The sequence below is a fragment of the Pantherophis guttatus genome, chromosome 4, assembly GCF_059756535.1.
Source record: "Pantherophis guttatus breed Tessera chromosome 4, ASM5975653v1, whole genome shotgun sequence".
Taxonomy (NCBI): Eukaryota; Metazoa; Chordata; class Lepidosauria; order Squamata; family Colubridae; genus Pantherophis; species Pantherophis guttatus.
In genome coordinates this window covers 75,187,974-75,202,705 of record NC_142066.1, presented here as the reverse complement: position 1 = coordinate 75,202,705, position 14,732 = coordinate 75,187,974, and the positions used below count along the sequence as shown (strand labels likewise).

Sequence of the window (14,732 nt, the reverse complement as noted above, 5' to 3'; positions counted from 1 at the left end):
CCAGATTTAAGCACCCCATGGGCCGGATGCGGCCCATGGGCCTTGAATTTGATACCCCTGGTTTAGACTAATAGGGCTTATCTTACCATTTTCTTGACTTATTTTTATTTGTATTCCTAATATTTTTTTATTGTCTTGCTTTTCTTGGGATAAAATCATTTTTCCTTTTTTGTAAAGACAGATACAAAGGATGAATTAAGCAGTTCTGCTTTTTCCTTGCTACCTGTTACCTTCTTCCCATCTTCCCCCGTTAGTGGACATTGTTTTCTTGTTTTCCTTTTTCTTGTTTTCCACATATTGAAAGAAACTTTTAAAAAATATTTTTGACATTTGCTGCAAGTCTTTTTTCCTGATTTCCTCTTTGCAGATTCAAGCTATTTGATGGTATTCTGCTTTATTTATGTGTTTCTTTTTCCATTTTTTATATTTATCCTTTTTGTGTTTCAATTTATCAGACTTCTTTATTCAACTATGGTGGTTTTGTTTGGTCTCCTTTTTCTATTTTTCTTTTTTAGTGGTATGATGCTAAACTGAGCTTTTAGTATCTCAATTTTCATTTTCCAAAGCTGCTTGAGTTGTTTTCCCCTTCAGGATTCCATGGAAGGATTCCAAGGATTCCATGGAATCCTTGCCAAGATTTCTATATTTGTTGAAATCAAACTATTTGTTGAAATCAAATAACTATGTAGAGCAAATGATTTTAGCTCTGATTTTATTTAAATTATTTTTTTCCATTTTAAGACTAATATTTCCTTAACGAGGAAAAAATAACATTAGTTAATTTATATGTACCAAATGTGAATCAAAAAGATTTTTTGAATAAGATTACCGATTTGTTGCAAATTGAAAGGGTAGGGAAGGTAATTATTGCTGGTGATTTTAATTTAATTAGAAACCAGATGGATAGTACCAATCCTACCCGCTATGGTGGAATAAGAAAAATGGGGATACTTGATAATTGGATGTTGCAAAATGGTGTAGTAGATGTTTGGAGGGAGATTAAAGGTAATGAAAGAATGTATACTTTTTATTCAAAGGTATTTAATTCATATTCAAGAATTGACTATATTTTTGTATCCAAGAATCTGATGGATAAGGTGGATAATATGGATGTTGGAATATTTAAAGACTCTGACCACGCAGAATTGTTACTAGAATTAGATATGTTTTTGGAGAAAAAAGAAAATTATTGGAGATATGATGAAAAATTGTATAAAAACGAGGAAGATAAGAATCGTATTCTTAAGAAATGGGAAGAAAATTGGAATTGGAATGATAATGGGGAAGTCAATTATGGAACAGTTTGGGACACAATGAAAGCAATTTTTAGAGGAGAAAGTATTAAATTATCAAGTAGGAAGTATAAGAATTATAAAGTAAAAATAGAGGAAAAGAAGAAATTGATAAAAGAACTGGAAAATAGATTTTTAGTGACTAAGGATAGGAAATTATGGGAGGAACTTAAAAAATTGAAAAATAAACTAATAGTGGAAGATACAGAAATAGTTAAAAAAAATTAAGCTATTTAAAAAGAGAATTTTTTGAATATGGTAATAAAAATTCAAAATTATTAGCAAGAATGGCGAAAGATAAAAAAGAAAAAAGAGAAATAGGTGTCCTAATAGATGAAAAAGGTAAGAGACGTTATAAAAAATTAGAGAAATGTGAAATTGTTAAAAATTTTCAAGAATTGTATCTTAAAAAAGAAATTGATAATTGTAAATTAAAAAATTTCTTAGAAAAATATGGTCAGAAGAAAATTGATAATAAATATAAAGAAAAAATGGAAAAGGATATTACCTCTGAGAAAATTAAAGATGTGATTCAGAAGCTAAAACTTGGAAAATCTCCAGGTGAGGATGGGTTACCAGCAGAATTTTATAAAGAGTTTAAAGAAACTTTGATCCCAAAACTACAGAAATTGTATAATAAGATATTACATGGAGGTGATATTCCCATGTCCTGGAATAGAACAATTATATCCTTAATCCCGAAACCAGGTAAAGATTTAGAAGATTGAATCCTATCAGCCCATTTCCTTGATTAACCAAGATGCTAAGATATTTACTGCAATTGTAGCAAATAGATTGAATAATTTTATAGATAAATATATAAACCATAATCAAGTAGGTTTTGTTAAAGGGCTTTATATGTGTGATTTAGTTAGAAGAGTATTAAATGTTATTGATATTGCTGAGAATAATGGTGACAAGATAGGTATTCTTGCCTTGGATATTTTTAAAGCCTTTGATTCTATACAATGGGATACTATAAAAGAAATGATTTCTGCATTAGGATTTGGTAATAAATTTATTCATATTATTTCCAAATTGTACCAGAGGGGTATGGAAAGAGTGAAGGTAAATGGTATATTTACACAAGATATAAATTTGGAAGCAGGGATGAGACAGGGTTGTCCCCTGTCTCCGACCCTATTTTTATTAGCAATGGAAATTTTAACAACTTTGATTGAAGAGGATTCAGAATTAATAGGTTATAAAGGCATCAAAGTTAATTTATATGCAGATGACACTCTTGTCATTTTAAATAATATTACAAATAATATAAAAAGAGTTCAAATACATTTGAAAGAATTTGAAGATATGACTGGTTTGAAAGTAAATTGGGCAAAATCAGAATTATTAATGGAAATTGATAGGGAAAACAAATTAGAAAAATTACAAAATCAATTTGGAATTAGGATAAAGGATAATTTAAGATATTTAGGTATTATACTTTCACTTAAAATTAAAAATTTAAAGAAACTAAATTATGACATAGTAATAAAAGAAATTGAAGAGAAAATTGGGAAATATAAAAAATTAAAGTTATCTTGGTTTGGTAGAGTAGTTTTATGTAAACTAATGTTACTTCCTAAATTTAACTTTTTATTCGAGATGCTTCCGATTTTTTTAACCGAGAAGGACATTGAAGTATAAAAAAAAAAATTAGATAAATTTTGTAATGGGGATAAAAAACCAAGATTGATTAAGAAAATATGGTATCAGAACCAAAAACAAGGTGGTTTAGGAATTCCAAAATTATTAAACTATTAGAGAGCATTTAATATAAAAACAGTAGTAAAAATTTTAAAAGGAGATGTTAAACTTTGGGGTAGTTTGGAAATGAAGGAAATAAAGAAGTTTGGATACAAATGGTTTTGGGAAAATTTTAAAGATAAGGTTAAAATTTGTAATTACTGATTAAATAGTTTGACTAAAAATTGGGACAGAGTAGTAAAAAAATTAATACCAGACGTATTGTATTTAGGTAAACTGAAAGAGAATTGCCCAATGAAATCAAATAGTAACAGAGAGAGGATTATAATAGAAGAGAAAGTGGAAACAATTAGTGAATGGTTGAAATTTATAGAAAATGAAATGAGGAAAGAGGAAATTTATGGAAAATTAAACATTAATTGGTTTGAAAGAATTCAAATGAATAAATGGAATAGGAAATGTAAAGAAAGGAATGATGAGAGTAGAAAGGAAACGGAATTTGAAAATTTGACACCTCGAATAATAAAAGATGAAATTGGGCCAAAGGGATTAGTTAGTAAAATTTATAAAATTATTAACTTTGATAATAATTCACAAAGGGTAATGAAAGAGAATTGGGTAAAAGAACTGGGTATTGAAATTTCTGATCAAAATCGGAATATGAACTGGGTTAGTAGAATAATGAGGACATTATCAATAAGGATTAAAGAACATAACTATAAAGTCATTTGGAAGTGGTATTCGACCCCAATAAGACTTTTTCAAATGGATAATAAAGTGGATAAAATGTGTTGGAGATGTAAAGTGGAACTCGGGACATATGCTCATATGTAGTGTAAATGTAATGGGGTTGAACTTTTTTGGTCTAGGATAGAAAATGAAATATTGAAATGATTAAGAAAAGGGTCAAATTGAAATTGGAAACCATATTATTATTAATATTGAATGAAACAACATTAACAACTGGAGAAAGAGAATTGGTGAGGATTTTGGTTGTAATGGGGAGAATTATAATTGCTAGATATTGGAAATTAAATGTTGACTTAAAATTAGAAGAATGGTATAATGAAACATGGAAATTTGCATTAAATGATAAATTGACTTGTGATATTAAAATTAGAAGTGGTATATACAAAGAAAATGTTTTTTGGAACACTTGGCAACCATTTGTGGACTTTGCACTTGGGAGATTGGATGAATTGGCACCAGTACCTTATCAAAGAGATTTCTGGAAGAATTGAAGACTTCAATTTCCTAAAACTTCCTTTCCGTTTGTATAGCAGGGTGGGGGGAATTTTTTTTTCTTTCCTTATTATTGATTTTTGTATTTTTTTTTCTTTCTGTTATTCTATAACAATAAAAATATAATAAAAATTAAAAAAAAAAGACTAATTTCCATTGCTAAGAGAATGGAAAATTTTTTTCAGTGCCCATTTCAATTATATTATTTTTACTTTCTCTTTTTGAAAAATGAACTCTCAAACACCGAGGTGATATATTCAAATAATTATATTAAATGGACACATCTTACCATTTCTTATGAGGGGTGGCAAAGCTGGGGCTTTGGAAGATGGCATGGGGTTCAGTCTTGGAAGCACTCCATTGATTTGCTTTAACTTTTCTAGCTTGACTTGTTCCATCCACTTGGTCTCAGTCATATTCCTCCTGGCCTGTAAGCCAAGAGCTGTGGTTGCTGTAGAAATTGTAGAATCCATGATAGGTGTTTCATCAATAATGCTGAGGTTTCCTACACTACCTCTACTGGTCAGATTAAGCTCGATCCCATTGTTGGCATAGTTGCTGATGGAGGACTGTTCGCTGCTGCATGCAGACTGACCACCAGGGCTTGGCTGAGATGTCTGGAGGAAAACAAAAGTTGGTGTCAGAGAAAGAACATACAAATTTTTCCATTTCTGTCATATGAAGACTACCTGAACCACTTGTGAAGAGACTCAACAATACTTTATTGCTAGTCAGCTATTTTAAGAATCTCACCAGATTGATTGTATTCCCTTTGGAATGGCAAGATAAAGCTTCAAGGATTCTGGGGGAGATCTGGCCTGTGCTGCTTATTGGTCTCTTAATTCCAGGCCCATCTTAATGCCTCCCTCTAATCTAGCTGTAGATTCCACCACATTTCCTATATTTGGTTCTGCTTTGTAACTGCAATATTTATGTGCCACAGATAAATCTACCAAGCACAAGTTAAGCAATGTTGTCTTGGTATTGGTGATATTCAAAGAGTAGCAAAAGAAACAAATTTCCAAATTTAGGATACTGTTGATTAATAGAGAAAATGTTCTAAAACCACTGTTTTGCGAAACCTAAAATAGAAGGTTTTTTTTTAAAAAAAGAGAACTATGCAAATATATTTTACACTAGCAACTACTCCATATATTAGTAATATATGGTAATATATTACCATATATACAGTAATATATTGTCAAAAGTATACAGTTTATCCAGTTTAAATTTGTAATACAGAGTATTGTAGTTTAATGGTTTTAGAAAGAGACAAGTAATGTTCAAGAAATCTTGTTGCTTCCCCTTACAAATAGAAAACAAAGAAAAGAAACTATATGTGTGAACAAAAGTCCTTTCTCAGGAAAATAAAACTCACAGAATTTCCTAGAAGTTAAGGAACACCCAATTTTTTGCGGAAAGTTTTGATAAGTATTTGTAAGTAAAATTTCTGATATTCCTAATGCATTTTTTCTCTTTGCTCCTAGTACCAAAACAATTCAACTTTACTACACTTCCTTCTTCCCATCAATTTAATTAATCTGATAAAATGAAATAAAAGTACTTCTGAAGGAGCCAGAGGATTCTATTCTCACATTGTTGAAGCAAAATAAGACCTATTTATAAAATTGAATAACATAATTTAAAATACAGCTTTGAATTGCTTAATATAAATAATTTATAGCATATTGATTTTTTTTTTTAGCTAAAGTGAGCTCAGAGTTCATTGTATATGCCAATTCAACATGCTATGGCTGCTTTTCTATAGTCATTTATATGGGAATTGTATTCTACTGACCTCACTGTTGTCAAATAACAAACAGACTCTTCAATATCTTTTACAACACATTTGGTATGGTATTTGCTATCAATTTTACCTCTATAGACAGAGTTCTTATGGACTAATTTGTTTTGGAATAAAATCTGGATAATCAATAACAATATAACAATATGATCCCTGCATCATCTGAGATAAGCAAGCAAGAATTTTCAGTACTAACTAGCAGCAAAATCAAATTCATTTCTGCCAAAACTAATAATATACTGTGTTATATGCATTTGGTTCAATCTTAAACAGCATGTTTTAAATTACTTAGTTAAACATGAACTGCAACTGGAATGGCTACAGTTAAATAATAGTTAAATGAATAAATCTGAGAGACAGAAGCCTGTTCTTATAGCTGGAAAATTCTTCACAGCAATAACATCTAAGAACAATCACAGATGTATAGGTAAATATCTACATTTCCATATAAGACTGATTTTACAAGCTAACTGGGTAGCATGCCATTTGTTATGAAGTATGTTTTTATAACAGTTGTGAATACAGCTAATGAAATGGTTTCAAGTAGCAAGTAAATGAATTTTAACTGCAATGAAAATAATGTGAAGAAATTAAAATTCCCTCACCTTATTACCCACTGTCCTTAGGAAGATAGAACATGGCATTAAAAACATTAGGTAGAAGAAACATTGGATTAGTAAAACAAAAGAATTAAGACATTTGGTTATACAATGCACACACAAATCAATTATTTTAGTGCCAATTTTACATCAAAGTATATTTGATGTTATTCCTGAAATAGACAATTTTGCCTCTTCACTCTCAAAGGTAGATCCTAGAATCTTAACTTTACTAGGAAATATTTTTTAGTACACCTTAAATACTTTTATATTAACGTTCAGTACCTCAGGGCCAATTTCTGATTCAGCATCAGATTTGAAGACAAAGAAAAGAGCTTTTGCATATAAGACAGATCATACATTCAAGTCAGAATGAGAAAAATATATTTTCCCCACTCTTTATTGACCAGAAAGGTTATCTTAACAAAGATTATTGCAAGAATTTGGATAGATTTCTAGGATAGGGTGATTTATCATGAAAAATATTATAGATAATATATACAGTAGCATATAAACCACAATTAAATATAACTTGTTCACATCTGTCTTTCAAAAATGGATTATTTTCCGGAGCTAATGGGGAGATATTACATCATGAAAGCTTCAATTTCCAATAGAAGTGTTACTCATAAATAAATTAAGATTAATTTCATTCTGATTTATGTAGAAAATATTACTTTATGATTTTAAATTATATTTGTAATTGATTAGAATTCATAATAAAATCTAAAAATATTTTTACTTTTATATTAGTAGTCAATTAAGGCAGAGGCACAATAAATAATGTATCTGTATGACCAGTATTTGATTCTCCCTCCTTTCCTGTAATATTTGCTTTTCCTAAAATGCCATGATTTTGCAATGGAATATTCATATAATAGAGTGTTCTGAAGCCACAACTTTGGGTTCAGAGAACTGTAGCTTCTTCTATTAATTGATAGAAACTAATTTTGGCAAGTATATTCTTGGGGAAAGTTCTATATAATTCCAATAATACTGAAGAACTTTTCACAAGAAAGAGTCCTGCAGGAATGTGAATTAAATAGATAAACTTGTATGGAAGGTTCAGTGACAGATCTAAATTTCCAAGCCAACCCAATGCAATTATCATGCATTCTACTGGGATACACTTGGTTAGCTTGATAACAAGGCATTTTGCCAACAAAGTTATTATGGAAGATGGTCATTACAAACATTCAAATGTAAATAAGCTTTCATAAACTTTGCATTATGCATTGTATATTACCACTAATTTTTAACCTTTAAATGGTGTTAGACTATTACAGATACACAAATCCAATCAAGACTAGACAATAAATAAGACTCAGTTGTCACTCCAGATCACTTCTGTCACCAGGACAAACAAATACAAATTTGAATATAAAAATTATGTGAAAACCCATTAAATAGTTTGCTGTTCCCTGTTTGATAAGTTCTTCTGAACTATATAGATTGCAATAGCTTCATTATTATTATAAACAGATATTCTGGAAAAAAGGAACCAAATGTAACCATTCTGTAATAATAATATTAATGAACAATGTATACTTTTATATCTAAAGAATAAAAAGAAATAGAAGCTTACCACTGGCTTCTCTGACTTAACAGCTTTAACTTGGAGGCATTCTTCTTGTTTTGAGGTAGTGCTGCTGAGGCCCTTTTGCTCACCAATTGCACCCTGAGTCAGGTGGCCTGGGGATCTGGTTTGGGAATGACTGCCTTGATCTCTTGGTGGTGGATGTCTTGGATGGATATCTCCACGTTGTTTCTTGGTGACATGCGCTTCAGGACCATGCACAGTTTTTACATGTTTTCGGAGAGAACTTGGGTCTGTATAGCGCTTTATGCAGCCTGGTATTTTGCAGACGTAGGGTTTCTGTAAATGGAAAAAGTGCTATCATTGGTTTTGGTTTGGGTACACTCTCTTAATTGATTGGATGGAATATTTTCTCCTGCTTTTAACAAGTCTATTACACAAATTGAGCTGAGTGACCAATAGAAATAATGTGGTAGAATCTCTGGTCATGGGAAAATTTGAATCACGATCTGGTTGTTAAGCCCAAGCATAGTAGTTCTTTTTCATTAATACCTATTTTCCCCTTCAGCAAATTACTAACTGCCTTTGTATCCTTTATATGTATGAATTGGAGTAGTAACTTGGCCAATAGGTATTTCTTACTCATAGGAACATTTCATTTGAAATAGTTTTGATTTTAATAGAGCACTCACTAATATTGAAAAAAGAAATTAATTAACAGAATCTAATTAATTAATTAATTAATTAGATTCTGGATCCCACTCTTGTCCATATTATATTAGAAACTACCTTTCTACTTTATTCACAGTTGGCTCAGGATTCTACCCATAGTTTGTCTTTTTAATATATTAAAGACCAGTCTCTAAACATAAAAGAAAGAATTGTGCATCCAAGAAATGCTTGTATAGCATTTGTTATTGCTACATGTACCTGTTGTGACAAAAAGACACATCATGTTTATGTGTGCAATCACTAACCAAAAGCCAAAGAAGATGAAAAGTTGGTAATGAGATCAATTATCAGTAGTGATGCAGCTGCAGATTATCTATAGTATCTGTGTTTTTTTCTAGCAAGCATGTCATACTTCCAGCTGGAGTGAGAGAGAGAAGGAACCAATATTCAAATGCATGACAGGAGCCATTGGGCACATTTTAGGGAAAATCTGGCTAGGATTGGTTGAGTTAAACAACCAATCTCTCATATTTTTGGCTGAGTTAGACATCACTCATAAAAACTTGACTAAATCTTCCCTATAAAACCGTCAGAGGGTGCATTGTTTGGGTCTATCTCATGAGTCAAACAGGATTTTATTTGGATGTTGAAGAATCAAAGTTATTCCTTATGTCCCAGCAGTTGAAGCAGATTTAAAAAAAGACTTAGATTCTCGAAGCAATTCGTTGCTTCTAAATAATCTTTTTTTCTTGAGTTTCATGTCTTTATGTATTTTTAATATATAGCTAGACCATAAATAAATGTTTTACAATAAATACTTTTGATAGCACTACATTATGCATTGTTTGAGGATTATACAAACCATGTGTTTTCTTACCTCATTAGAATGAGTTCTGTTTTGATGTTTGGCACGATCAGATGCATTTGAAAATGCTTTGTTACAACCCTCATGTTCACAAACATATGGTTTCTCTCCAGTGTGAGATCTCAAGTGGGTTTTCAAGTTTTCTAGCCTGGAATAGGCCTTCATACAGCCTTCAAACTGAGGGCAAAATGTACTATTATATTATTCTAAACATTTCTTTATAGAAGATGAAGTGTGGAAAAAGAAGTAATACAGTAAAATACTCCACACCAAAGGTAACACAGCTTTCAAGATCTAGCCATAGTAGCAATATGTTCTAGATTTTCTTCTTTTTTTTAAGGAGCTTGCTATAATCTTAAAATAAAATAAAAGCGTAGCTAGTTTCCTAGTTTAGGAAGGATGCTTTTACACAAAGAAATAATGAATTATTTTGATATTGTAAGACACTGGCAAGATTTAAAACCTATGCATGTTTACCAAATAATAGACAAAAAAAGACCTAGGATTTTATGATTAATAAAATTGTGGGGTCTGACTACTCCACAAAAAGGGACAGCACGCACCCACGTTTGGATTTAATTCAGTCCAACTTTTTAGATATAGTGATTTTAAAAAGGGACTAATAAAGCCTTTCCTAACCTGGTAGTTTCCAGATGTTTTGAGGCTGCTTGACAGGCGAAAGCTCATCAAATGGAAATTCTTATAATATTTAATATCATAAGATATGGAGACATTTATTAACCTACCCATTAAAAAAAATACTGTACTTGTAGAAGATTACTTTTCAAAGCTATTAATCCTAACAACTGGTTCAATTTTATGTAGAAAGGATATGTATCTTGAAATCCAGTTACCTAAAACAGCTTATTGCTGTTTTAGGGCTATTAATGCCCTTTTTCATGAAGTATCTGGCTGGCTGAAGATGGATTCTGTTATACTTTTGTAGGACTGATTCATAGAAACGGCATATTCAGGACAAACGACATTTAAAAAACTTCATTAAATGGAACGAGTTCTGATTTGAAATTCAAAACTTTATAGAGAAGATGCTCCATTTCTTTCCTGTTTTCTAGCTCTATTCCCCCTCCCCTCCAAAATTGGATAACAGGTTTGGGGCATATTTATATAACTGCATTATAATACCCATTGTTTCATTTTTAATCCCATTTCAGCTGTTTCCACTTTGAAAGACTTTTTGCATATTGTTCACAGTATGCTCTCTAGCAAATGAAATCAATACTGACAAATGTAGATAATTTATGAATAAGAAGAAACTCCAACACTGTACAAACAGCACTTTTCACATAATATTTTAAAGACATTTTAATGTGACCAAATAGTCATTACATACATTTTAATGTATTCAATTAGAAGGAAGCAAAGAAGGAAGCAAATCAATAGGTGCCTTTTGGTTTATTATAACAGTGATTACTCACAGTGCATTTGTGTGGCTTTTCTCCTGTGTGTCTCCTCATATGTACAACTAGCATGTACTGGGCCTTGAATGGTTTCTGTTCTCGAGAACAATCAAGCCATCGACATACAAACTCCTTCTTTTCTCCATGAATGTGATCATTGTTTATATGCTATGTGATTAAAAAAAGAGATTTTTGTTTACTGTATACTCATATTGCACTATTTTACATACATATAATTACGTACCTTCATATCTTTGAGGCCAAAAGCAAGGGTTAGGGGAGTTGAAGCAAAAGTGAGCACAGCACGTTAGGGGAAGCATGAGATCTTGACCTAACAGCAGTATTGTCTTGGCCTCACAACTCAACTTGGACTACCAAAACTGTTGTCCTAAGTGAAGTGGTCACATTATCTTTTACCTAATTGCCACATAGTTAAAGTTGGAAATTCCAACACCAATTAGGTTATTACTTCCACTTCATGAGTTTTACTATTACTTTTTATGAACACTGGGATAAGTGTTCTCTAATATGGTTCTCTAAATGTTGGTGAACATTTAGCATTCTTCATTCTGGCTATGCTACATGAAGGTATTGAGAGCTGTAGTTCAGCAATACTTGGAGAATCACAAATTCCCTATCACTTTGCAAGTAATGGGACAAATCTTATTCTACCGTCATAGTTCTTCTGACTCAAGATATTATGAATCTTCATAAGCTGCTGCACTGATATGATAAATATCAAATGACAACTGAGAGTGAACAAAGGGTTCAAACAAATATTTGATAACTTATCCCATCTAAATGAAGTAAAGCTTAGTATGCAATTGACAATGGCAGGATGATCGTTTTTCTACTTACTACAACATTATTTTGGTCCCGCCACAGCCAATATGAATTGTGGCAGCACAATCTCAAGAATGATTTTGAAAACATGGACGGAAATTCTAATGCTAATCTAAGAATCTGTATCTTGGTTGGGATAAAATATCTAGATATTTAAATGAATAAATAATTAACAAGTATTCTTATTAATATATGCAACATGCCAGGCTTAATTCTGAAGAATTAAAGTAATGAAAATAATGTTAGCATTAAATAATATTTACTTGCCTCCCTCTTACTTTTTATTGGTAAAATGAGTAGTGATTCAACAAATATAAACGCTATCAATATTATATTAATATTATATTTAGTATATTAATACACTAAAAATAGCAGCATGTTTAAAATCACAATGCCAGCTTGAAAACTCATAAAACACATACTTAACAGTAAAACAGCCACATGCTTAACGGTAAAACAGAAGCACAAATTAATGGCAGACTTGAGTAAATCCATGTATTTTTAGCTATGTAGAAAGCTTACAATCAAACCAAACTGAATAAGGGGTAATTTCACTTTCAGGATATTTCTATATGTGAATCACCTTTCCTAGATTGCTGCATAGTAAATTCCAAGAGAATCCTTGAGAGTCTCATTATTAGAGTGTAATATCACTCAATACCTCCTGACATATCTGATATGGAAAACAAAATTGGTATTCATTAGTACATCAATTAATTTTATTCCTCATCTCCTAATGATCATCCACATAGCTTTGCATAGAAATTGAAAAAGAATTGTAAAAAGGAAACCTACAAAACAGAATTATTATAACCATCTATCCCCAGGTCACAAACTACAGAGCAAGTACAGAAGAATGGCATATTTAATAGTATTTAAAGCTGTTTAGAGCTGTACTTCTCTGAGTCTCTCCCTGTAAAAATAATTGAACAAACCTGATTTTATATAGGGAATGATAATCTGTGCACTTTAAATTCCATCCCTAGAAAGGGACATAAGTGACTGGCCTCTAAATGTTAAAAACCAAGGCTTTAGAGCCACTTCCTAAACAGAAATAACAACAGAATATACTATAATGTTTTGAATTTATTGGTTGATAATGTTTTCATGCTACCTTCTTAAGAAAATGGTTTTCAAAACTCATTGCCATCATCAAACTTAATTAAGTTAATCAAAGATAAGTCTAGTTGAATAGATGGATTTTTTTTGGCATGCTAATTGTTTCATTGATTTTTGCTTATTCAATATTTCTGTATGTTTTTTTTAAAATATACTTTATTCAGTTTTATATATATACAAGACAAAAATTTCATTTCTATTTAAATCGGATCTGCAGAGTTTATACATATATACATAAAATGTCTCTGGTATCACTTAATCAGTTTATTACTACTTATTTATCATACCTTATACTCCCTCTTTAATTCTGTTGTTCAACCATTCATACCACCTTTCCCACACAGTATAATAGTCTGAGTTCTCATCGTTATTTATTTCATACGTTAGTTTACTCATCTCTGCACACTCCAGGATTTTCCTAATTATAAGTTCTTCTGGTGGCAGGGTTTTCTCTTTCCAGAGTTGTGCATACGCCAGTCTAGCAGCTGTGGTTATGTGTATTATCAGATGGATCTTTTTCTTTCCATACCCCTTCTTTACTATTCCCAGGAGAAATATTTCCGGCGTCAATTTCTATGTCTTCTCCAATTATTTCTTGTATCCAACTCCAAATTTTATTCCAGTATCTTTTCACTTCGGGGCATGTCCACCACATACAAAAGAAGGTGCCCTGACCATGGCCGCATTTCCAACAGTTGGGATGCATATTAGGGAACATTTTAGCTAATCTGGCAGGTACTAAGTACCACCTGTGGAGCATTTTGTATTGATTCTCCTTATATGTCGTGGCTCTGGTTAATTTATAGTTTTTGTTCCATGCCTCTTCCCATTCGTTAAAATTTAGACTATGTCCTATGTTTTTCTCCCATACTCTTAATTGGTTTTTAACTATCTCTTCAACTCTGTCCTCATCTAATAAATAGTTATATAATTTGGCCAAAACTTTTTTCTCCGGTCCCATCAAAATTTTATCTAGTCCATTATATCCTAATTCCAAGCCATAATCTCCCTTGTCTTTCTGATATCTTGATTTTACTTGTAGGTAGGTCCACCAATCAAATTTATACCTTGATCTCTCAAAGTATCAATTGATTTGAGGTTTCCTCACCCATGTAATATATCATTATATCTGCACATTTTCTATATTCCCCACCTGTTTGGATAAATCAAGGCTTCCATCGTGGAGAGCCATTTGGGAACTTTTGTATAGTAACGCCGTCTGATTCCAGTCCATGTTTGGATTAGGGATTCCCCGATTTTATGCCTATGGAAATAAGTTTTCTTTTTTTTATCTGTGTTCCACAAGTATGCATGACACCCCTTCTGTAGGTCGTGGCCTTCTAGAGTTAGAATTCTCCTATTTTCCAAAATGGCCCACTCCCTTATCCATACTAGCTTGGCTGCCCTGTAATACGATTTCCAATCTGGGAGTCCAACACCTCCCATATTCCTTTTTCCCTGTAGGATTTTAAGTGAGATCCTCGGTTTTTTCCCATCCCATAAAAATTCCCTGATGTTTTTATTTAATTCTAAAAAGAATTTTTTGTCTAGGGTCACAGGTATGTTTTGGTATAGGAATAAAATTTTGGGAAGGATCTTCATCTTGATCGCAGCTACCTTGCCTACAAATTATA

At 31.6% G+C, this 14,732-nt stretch overlaps 1 protein-coding gene across 5 annotated transcripts in view; it reads right to left on the bottom strand.

Moving 5' to 3' along the window:
- Positions 1-14,732, bottom strand: part of GLI3 (GLI family zinc finger 3) — a 577,601-nt gene that overhangs the window by 15,735 nt on the left and 547,134 nt on the right. For all 5 annotated transcript variants that reach the window (XR_015733897.1, XM_034416535.3, XM_034416534.3 and 2 more), the window contains 4 exons: positions 11,155-11,304; positions 9,731-9,895; positions 8,230-8,520; positions 4,531-4,858 (listed from right to left, as the gene is read on the bottom strand). Coding sequence is in view for 4 of the 5 variants with exons in the window: in XM_034416535.3 (XP_034272426.1) it covers positions 4,531-4,858; positions 8,230-8,520; positions 9,731-9,895; positions 11,155-11,304 (934 nt within the window). In the remaining variant the exon portion in view is untranslated. The remainder of the gene's footprint in view (positions 1-4,530; positions 4,859-8,229; positions 8,521-9,730; positions 9,896-11,154; positions 11,305-14,732) is intronic.